Source organism: Vombatus ursinus, unplaced genomic scaffold (genome assembly GCF_900497805.2).
Source record: "Vombatus ursinus unplaced genomic scaffold, bare-nosed wombat genome assembly UNPS02009173.1, whole genome shotgun sequence".
NCBI classification, from domain to species: domain Eukaryota; kingdom Metazoa; phylum Chordata; class Mammalia; order Diprotodontia; family Vombatidae; genus Vombatus; species Vombatus ursinus.
The window spans coordinates 7,317,202-7,326,940 of record NW_020948951.1 but is presented as its reverse complement, the minus strand read 5'-3'; the positions used below and the strand labels follow the sequence as shown (position 1 = coordinate 7,326,940).

General features: G+C 44.7%; 1 protein-coding gene across 1 annotated transcript; it reads left to right on the top strand.

Annotated features, from left to right (window-relative positions):
• The first annotated feature begins 239 nt into the window (after positions 1-239).
• EBI3 (Epstein-Barr virus induced 3) lies at positions 240-9,577 on the top strand. The gene is made up of 5 exons (XM_027851138.1): positions 240-411; positions 2,230-2,365; positions 3,439-3,617; positions 3,840-3,997; positions 6,332-9,577. Exons 1-5 carry the CDS (start codon positions 306-308, stop codon positions 6,479-6,481), a joined length of 729 nt encoding a protein of 242 aa, XP_027706939.1. The 5' UTR covers positions 240-305; the 3' UTR covers positions 6,482-9,577.
• Positions 9,578-9,739: the final 162 nt, after the last annotated feature.

Below are 9,739 nucleotides of genomic sequence, written 5' to 3'. Positions count from 1 at the left end.
CAGACTGACAGGCAAATGGATGGTTCTAATCCTGGTTTCTCCTCTTGTGCTTGCTCTTAGTCCACAGTGAAACCTCTTCTGCCACATGCTTCAAGGTCAGCCAGCTGAGCTATTTCTGACACCCTTTGGAAAGTGAAAGGCAAGAGGGACAGGAAGGAGGGTTTCCCAGGGGGGTATGGTCAGGAGATTTTGGAGAAGTTGGAGTTTCTTAGGTATAGTCAGAGACAGCCTAAAGCAGCTGGTAAGTGGACAGGCAGAACCTACTTTGCTGCTCTCTCTTGGTCTCCAATAGCAGCTCTCAGCCTATGGGATCACTTGCCACCTGGCCCATCCCTGCCATGACCTGGAGGCTGGCTCTGGCTCTGAGCTGGGCCTCCTATGGACACCAAAGAGTCTGGACAAAAGTGGAAGGTACATGGGGCAAGTGGGGGGGATCTCAGAGGTGGTTTGTAGAAAGTGGCCTGCAGAAGAGAGGCCTTCTTTAATGGGTAGGGAATGGAAGAGGTCAGAGCAGAAGATAATATAGAACCCAGGGAACCGGTGTCCCAACCTATCCTTGCCACCCAATCCTCATACCTTAAAGCAAGGATGGGCAAAGACATGAAGCCAAGGAAAGCAAGGCTGTGTCTCTCTCCTCTCCCCTCTCCCCTTTTCCCTTCTCCCACCCATCTCCCCTGCACGTCCTCTTTTGTACACAGCAAGGAGGCCAATGTCACTGGATTGCAGAGTACCTGGAAAGGAGTTGGGTGTGAGAAGACTGGAAAGACAAATAGAAGGGCTGAAAGTGCCTAACAGGGGATTTCATAGTTGATCCTGAAGGTGACAGGAACCCACTACAGTTTATTCACTGATGCAGTGACGTGATCAGACCTACAGTTTAGGAAGATCAGTCAGTCAGCTGAATGGAGGATGGATTGGAATAGGGAAAGACTTGAGGCAGGGAGATCAAGCAGCAAGCCATTGTAATAATCCAAGTGTGAGGATGCAGCAGGCTCGTTGCAGTGTCAGAGGAGAGAAGCGGGCGTAGATGAGAGACGTTACAAAGGTAAAAACAACAGGACTTAGTGACCAATTGGGCATGGAGGGTAACAGAGAGTAAGGAGCCAAAAATGACCACTAAGTTGTGAGCAAGGATGACCGACTGGAAGATGGTTTCTTCTACAGTAATAGGGAAGCTAGGAAAAGGGGAGGGTTTGGAGAGAAAGAGAACGAGTTCAGTTTTGGACATGTTGAGTGTAATATGTCTACAAGATATCCAGTTTGAGATGTCCAATAAGCAGCTGGAAATTCAAGACTGGAGGTCGGGACAGATGTTAGGGCTGGACAAACAGATATGGGAATCATCTGCACACAGATGATAATTGAATGCATCTGAGTTAATGAGATCGTGAAACAAAATAGTAAGAGGGAGAAGAAAAAAGAAAGAGGGCCCGGGACAAAACCATGGCAGGCAATCTGGTTAGTGGGCTCCACTTGGATGTGGATCCAGCAAAGGAGACTGAGAAGGAGTGGCCAGACAGGTAGGAGGAAAACCAGGAGAGGTCAGTGTCATGACAAACTACAGAAAAGAGATTATCCAGGAGAACTGGGTGATTGGTGGTATCGCTAGCTCTGAAAAGAAAAAAAAAGTCTCTGCCCTCAAAGGATTTATATTCTACTAGGGTAATAATAATAACAATAATAACAAAGATATATCATAATATATAAACATGCTATTTTATATATTTATATACACCTGAGCATCTGTGAATTTGTTCTAGAAATATTTTGATAACTGCATTTCCTTTATAATCCTACAATTTTATCTTATGCCTTTAAAAACATGATTCTGAGAAGGGATTCATAAGTTTTACCCGACTCCCAAACAGGGCACATGATACAAACAAGGTTAAGAACTCCCACAGTAGAGAGATACACTACATAAGTACCTGTGATTATTCAAGGAAGGAGAGAATATTAATAACCAAGAGATGAGGAAAGCAGGGGGTGCCAGATGAGCTGAGCCTCGAAAGATGCTAAGGATTCTAAGGAATGGACGTGAGGAAGGAGCACATTCTCCACGTGGGGGACAGCCTGTTCCAAGGTATGGAAGCCAGAGACAGAATGCTGGGTTTGATCCCCAGCAGGTGGTCCAGCTTGTCTGGAAGAGAGAGTGAGTGGGGGTTAGCATGAAGGGCTTCAAAGACTCCCGTCCCTACCCTCCCTCTGCCTTTCTCTCTCATCCCTCAGAGTCCCCACGCCTCCTATCTGTGCAGTGCTGGGCTGTGAGGTATCCCGAGGCCATAGATTGCTCCTGGACCACCGACAGAGAGACGGCGACAGATCCTGAGCCGGGCCTGCAAGCCTCCTTTATTGCCACCTACAGGTCAGAGGTCACAGAATTCTAGAAATTCAGAAGCTTAGAAGCTGGATGGGACCTCCGAGGGAATGTATTCCAATTGTCCCTTATAGAAAACATGCCTTATAGAAAGTTACCTAGCCCCTGACTGGACACTTCTAGTAGGAGAAAGCTCATTCTCCGTGGGGGCAGTCCATTGCCTTGTGGGTCACCTCTGATCATTAGGGAATTCTTCCTTATAGTAAACTGAAATCTACCTCCTTGGACCTACTCCACCTTTGTCTCCCCAGTTGTTCCTGGTTCTGTCCTCAGGAGCCAAGGGAGAACAAGTCTACCTTCTCTTCCGTGTGACAGGCCTTCAGATACACAAAAATAGCTGTCATGTTCTTCCTTCCCCCCAAGTTTTTCTCTCTTCCAGGCCAAACATCTCGAATTAACTCAGTGGCTTCTCACACTTGGTGCTGTCCAGGTTGCTCACCATGCTGACCTCTGGATGATCCTCTGGATACACTGTCAATCACAGAAAGTAGAACTTTAGAGCCAGAGGAGTTCTTAGAGACTATTGGTTCAAGCCTCCTTTCAGAAGAGGAAGATGGGGGAAGACAGCTAGGTGGGACAGTGGATAGAGCACTGGGCCTGGAGTCAGGAAGATCTTCATGTAGATCTGGCCTCAGACACTTTGTGGGCTTGGGCAAGTCCCTTTAAAACTATAAAATGGGGCTAATAAAAGCATGTACCTTATAGGGTTGTTGTGAAAATCAAATGAGATAATATTTATAAAGCACTTAGCACAATACCTTGCACATAGTAGGTGCTACATAAATGCTAGCTGTCATTATTATTGTGGTTGTCGTTACCCAGACACACAGAGTCAGTGGCAGACTTGGGGCTTAAACCTAGATCTCTTGACTTCCAGCCCAGGATTCTTCACATTACACCACCCCAAGTCCATCTTAAAATATTGCACCTAGCTGGGGTAGAGGGAGGGATGTGGGGAATAACATGAACATTGTGGTCCCTCCCTGCAGGCTGGGGATGCCCCTGAATCTGGGACAAGGTGAGGGGGTTACTGAGATCAGAATCTTGTCTTTCCATTTCAGGTTAGGAATGATCAGCCAAGGGGAGACACATCCCTGCCTTCAGCCATCCCCTGAGGCCCGGAGCTGTGTCATCCCTGACATCCAGATGTTCTCCATGACTCCCTACATCCTCAACATCACAGTTATCACTCAACAGGGAGCCAGAAGTAGCTTGGTCCCCTTCATCGCAGAGCATATAAGTGAGTCCAGCCTGGGAATTCCAAATAATGTATTAGGAAGTCAAGGCTGAGTATGGATGGGAAAGGGGTGCCTAATACAATATCAGATATTCAGGGTCTACCTCTGGGGCAAAGGAAGGAGATTGGGGGGAAGGTCTTTCAAAGGGGGTGCTGGGTAGCCATGAGAAATGATGATGTCCTAGGACCCTTTCACTCTATAACCAATGTGTTTATGGGTGGCAGTTAAACCCGACCCACCGGAAGCTATGAGTGTGAGCCCTATCCCTGGCAAGCAACTTCGAGTACAGTGGGAGCCCCCCCACTCCTGGCCCCTCCCCAGGTATTTTCCACTCAAGTACCTGATCCGTTACCAGAGACAGGGGGCTACCAGATTCCGACAGGTAAGACCTTGACTGGGACAAGAGCCGGGGAGGGGTTGGGGGCGGGGTGTGTTTGAAGCCCACTATCTCAGAGGGGTGGTTAAGCCGATCAAGGAATTGCCCAGAGAGCAGAACCTTAGAACTCTGAATGCTACAGAAGTCTAGAATGTTAAAACATAACACGTCAGGGTGAGAAGGGTCCTTTTAGAGACAACTAGCCCAACTCCTTCACCCTACTGATGGAGGAATTGAAGTGCTAGATATGAAGAGAGTTTATTCAAGGTCACACAGCAGGGACAATGGAAACCAGAATCCAATTGTCCTGATTCTTAGTCCCAGGCTCTGCCCACCAAGCCTTACAGTTTCCCTTCATCAGCACCTCCCTTTTAAAGAAACCTACCTATCCCTCTCCAGTGCTAATCTCAAGATGAGGCCTCTCTCTGGGCACTGACTACGCACATTTTTTTTAATGTTTATCTTTTTTTATTAATTAATTTATTTTTAGTTTTCAACAATCACTTCCATAAGCTTTTGAGTTTTAAATTTTTCTCCCCCTCCCTCCCCACCTCCCTCCCCAAGACAGCATGCAATCTGGTATAGGCTCTACATATACATTCCTATTAAACATATTTTCACATTAGTCATGTTGTAAGGAAGAATTAGAACCAGTAGGAGGAACAACAAAAAAGAGGAAACAAAACAAAACAGAAGGAAAAAAAAGAGCAAATAGTATGCTTCAATCTGCATTCAAACTGCATAGTTCTTTCTCTGGATGTGGATAAGACTTTCCATCATGAGACTTTTGGAGATGTCTTAGATCTTTGCATTGCTAAGAAGAGCTAAGTCTATCAAAGTCAGTCGTCATACAACGTGACTGTTACTGTGTACAATGTTCTCCTGGTTCTGCTCACTTCACTCAGCATCAGTCCATATAAGTCTTTCCAGGTTTTTCTGAAGTCAGCCTGTTCATCATTTCTTATAGCACAGTAGTATTCCATTACATTCATATACCATAACTTGTTCAGCCATTCCCCAATTGATTGTCATCCCCTCAATTTCCAATTCTTGGCTACCACAGAAAGAGCTGTTATAAATATTTTTGTACATGTGGGTCCTTTTCCCATTTTTATGATCTCTTTGGGATACAGCCCTAGAACTGCTATTGCTGGGTCAAAGGGTGTGCACATTTTTATAGCCCTTTGGGCATAGTTCCAAATTGCTCTCCCAAATGGTTGGATCATTTCACAACTCCACCAACAATGCATTAGTGTTCCAGTTTTCCTACATCTTCTCCAACATTTATCTTTTTCCTGTTTTGTCACGTTGGCCAATCTGATAGGTGTGATGTGCTACCTCAGAGTTGTTTTGATTTGCATTTCTCTAATCAATAGAGAATTAGAGCATTTTTTCATACGACTATAGATAGCTTTAATTTCTTCATCTGAAAACTGCCTGTTTATATCTTTTGATCATTTATCAATTGGGGAATGACTTGTATTCTTAAAAATTTGACTTAGATCTCTATATATTTTAGAAATGAGGCTCTTATCAGAGACACTGGTTGTAAAACTTTTTTCCCAGTTTTCTGCTTCCCTCCTAATTTTAGTCACATTGGCTTTGTTTGTGCAAAAACACTTTTCAATTTAATGTAATCAAAATTATCCATTTTGCATTTTATAATGCTCTTTCTCTCTCTTGTTTGGTCATAAATTCTTCTGCTCTCTATAAATCTGATAGGTAAACTATTTCTTGCTCTCCCAGTTTACTCATAGTATCAGCCTTTATATCTAAATCATGAACCCATTTTGACTTTATTTTGGTATATGGTATGAGATTTTGACCTATGCCTAGTTTCTGCCATACTCTTTTCCAGTTTTCCCAGCAGTTTTTGTCAAAGAGTGGGTTCTTATCCCAAAAGCTGGGGTCTTTGGGTTTATCAAATAATAGATTACTATAGTCATTGACTCCTATGTCCTGCATACCTAACCTATTCCACTGATCTACCACTCTATTTCTTAGCCAGTACCAAGCAGTTTTGATGATTGTTGCTTTATAATATAATTTAAGATCTGGAACGGCTCGGCCACCTTCCCTAGCATTTCTTTTCATTAGTTCCCTTGATATTCTGGACCTTTTGCTCTTCCAGTGACTCTTGTTATTTTTTCTAGCTCTATAAAATAATTTTTGGCAGTTTGATATTGCACTGAAAATGTAAATTAGCTTAGGTAGAACTGTCATTTTTATTATATTAGCTCAGCCTACCCATGAGCAACTGATGTTTTTCCAGTTATTTAGATCTAACTTTATTTGTGTGAAAAGTGTTTTGTAATTGGACCACCCAAATTTTGTTCTCAGGTGGGGCCAATTGAGGAAACATCCTTCATCCTACAAGGCCTGCGACCCAGGACCCAGTACCAAGTACAGGTTGCAGCTGGTGACTTTATGGACTATGGAGAACTAAGCACTTGGAGCACTGTGGTGGCCACCACTCCTGGTAGCAAGTAGCCTGTTTTGGGGCATCCCCAAACTCTCAGTCTCCATCATGAGGCAACGCCCTGGATACTTGAACCTGATAAACCAGTCCCATGCCTACCTGCACAGCCCTGTCATCTCTGGATCTAGGCCACAGTGGCCTCTGTCATCCCTCCCAGGCCTTCTCCAGTACTCTATAAGCACTTTTTGGATCAGACCCACCCCCAGAATTGCCAGCTCCTGTCTTCTTTTCAGACTCTACAGGCTGTGCTTTAACCTATTCCTGCCTGTTGGGAGCTGCGCTTCCTTGGGCCTCACAGGAGTCACCACCAGAAGTCTGGACCACCAGCAAAAGCCTTGAAGACTCTAATATCCTGTGTTCCTCAAAGGCCCTCTCTCTAGCCACTGATATTCTACATGGATTCATTCCTTAATGACTCCCAACCCACAATACTCTCCTCATCAGAATCAGTGATTCTGAAACCCACCTCTGCTATCATTGAAAAAAAAACCCATAACCTGTTCCTTTACTCCCATCCTCCTCAATTCCATTTTCCAAATGTCTGACTCCAGTTATATACTCCTCTTCTACTGTGCTCTCTGAAATTCCTGCTCCATAGTCAATCAATTTGCTGTCATCTTAAACCTTTTCACGTCTCATTCCCTCCATGTTCCGGCTCTTATTGAGACCTGGTTCCTTCCTGATGACATGGCAACCCTAGCCACCCTTTCCAGTATTGGTTTCACTTTCACACAAACTCCCTGATTCACTGGTTTCAGTCTGGAGTGGTAGTGACGGTGACGGTGGTAGTGGTGATGGGGGTGAGGATATTCTTTGCTCCCCAGTGCCCCTCTTCCTCTACTAGGATCTCTCCAAAACTTCTCCTCCTTTGAGATCCATCCAATCCAAATTTATCACCCAAACAAGATTCTAGTATCTGTTATCTACCAACCCCCAGGATACTCTTTCCTTCCTCAAAGAATACAATGGCTGGTTCATAGTCTTTCTCTCCACCCCAACTCTTATCCTTACACCTGGGGACTTCACTATAGTTCCCTTGATAATTCAATAGTCCCTCAAACCCCTAACTTTCCTATCCATCAGCCTACTCCTATGTCATGACCTCTTCCTTCATGACACCTCAGCTACACACAGAGATAGTCATATGTATGTTTCCAGGTACATGAACTCTGAAATTCCTATAACTGATCATAATCTTTTATCATCTCTCTTTCCTTCAGTCTTATGACCTTGACCCTGATCTCCATTCTCACTGTGATCTCCACTCCCTGTATCCCTCAGTTGTGTCCCCCCACCCCAACCTTCAGGACATCACTCCACACTGGCTACACTCTGCTCCCTTCCCTACATTGACTCTTGGTGAGCCACTTCATCTCTCCATTATCAGCTTCTCTCCAATCCCATGTCCCTTAGCCTACTGGCAATCATGCCTTCACTAAACTCCAGTTCTATATGATTCCCACCATCTGCTGCCTCCGTTCCTATTAGGGTGTTGGGGGAAAATCTCAAAATTATTTTGACTAGGTCCACTACAAATCTGTGTTACGTAATTTTAACTGGGCCCTAACTGCAGGAAGTCATTCTTTCCCTAACTGGTAGACTCTCCCACTCACCACATTGGCCTTTCCAAACCTTTTTATCCCTTCTCAAGCCTCCCATGGCACCCCTTTCCCCTCACTCCGCCAGCTAAGGACTTCATGGACAAAATTGTGGTCATTTGACGAGATCTCCCTCGCCTTCCCTCCTCATCTCACATCAGTCAAATGTCTTTCCCTCACTAATCCTTCCTTCACCCCTGTCTTATATGAAGAGGTGGCCCTTTCCCCTGCCAAGGCCAATCCTCCGTGTACCCTGGATCCCATTCCGTCTCATCTCCTTCAGCAGATTTCCCCTCTATTGTTCTTACTTTCTCACTAATCTTCAATCTCTGTTTCCTTACTGAATACAGACATCTTTAAAAAAAAAAAAAAAACCTCTCATTTAATCCCACTGTTCCAGATAATTATGGTCCCACATCTCTCCTCCAATAGCGATTTTTCTATACCTCTTCTCCATTCCTTGGCTAAACTTTGTGAGAAACCTCTCTACAATTGGTGCCTCTACTTTCTCTTCTCTTCCTCTCTTCCAAACCCTCTGTAGTCTGGCTTTCTAACTTCATCATTCAACTGTCCATTTATTGAGCCCTAACCTCTTCCCTGACCTCCAGTCTAGAATCCCCAGCTGCCTACTGGACATCATCAAAGTGGATGTACTCTAGACATCTTAAAACAGTATTTCCAAAGAAGAGTTCATAACTTTTCCCCCAAACCCTCCTCATTTCCTAACTTTTCTGTTACTATAGAGAGCACCACCACTCTTTCAATCACCCAGGTTCACAAAATAGGTGTTATCCTTAACTCCTCACTCTATCTCACCCCCCCCAAATCCAATAACTTTCCAGGTCATGCAGTTTCTATCTTCATAACATCTCTCGTATACACCTCCTTTTCTCTCCTAACACTGCTAGCACACGGGTCCAGGCTCTCATCACCTCACAGCTGGATTAGAATGGCCTGCTGCTTGGTCTCCCTGCTTCAGATTCACACATCTCCACTCCAGATCATCATCCATTCTGTCATCAAATTGATCTTCCTAAGCCATAGGTTTGACAATCACCCCCTTTCTCAATAAACTTGTCTCCCTCTTAACTCCAGAATCAAATATAAAATCTTCTGTTTGGTTTTTGAAGCCCTTTACCACCTGGGCTCTTCCCACCTTGCACACAATATTCCACCTTCTGACGCCATGCCATTGTACCCATTGTCCCTATTGCCCAGAATTCTCTCTCCTCACCTTCTGGCTTCCCTCAAGACTCAGCTCATCTGTTTCTGCAAGGGGTCTTTCCGCAATCCCCCTCCCTGTCCTCCTGATGCCAGTGCCTTCCCTTGAGATAACCTCTATATTGTTTATATCTTATAAATACATAGTTGTTTGTGTGTTGTGTCTCCCATTAGACTGTGACCTCCTTGAAGACAGGGAGTTTTGTTCTGGACTTTTGTTTTTCCTTCCGTTGTATCCCCAACGCCTGGAATCAAGTAGTAAGCCTTAATAAATGCTTGTTGACTAACTGACTGACTGACTCCTCCTCCGGGTTACATCTTCAGCCCTACGAATTTGGCAGCTATTTATCCTTGCTCTGCTGGGCCACAAGTTCACAGTTTCCTTACAGGGGGTAGAGGAGGAGAGGAGACAAGGACAGGGGAGGAAAAGGGACAGAGAAGAGCCATAGA

Coding starts and splice junctions, on each gene's coding strand:
- EBI3 (XM_027851138.1), top strand. CDS start 306: ATGGGATCACTTGCCACCTGGCCCATCCCTGCCATGACCTGGAGGCTG. Junction 412..2,229: donor AGTCTGGACAAAAGTGGAAG/GTACATGGGGCA, acceptor CTCATCCCTCAG/AGTCCCCACGCCTCCTATCT. Junction 3,998..6,331: donor GGGCTACCAGATTCCGACAG/GTAAGACCTTGA, acceptor TTTTGTTCTCAG/GTGGGGCCAATTGAGGAAAC.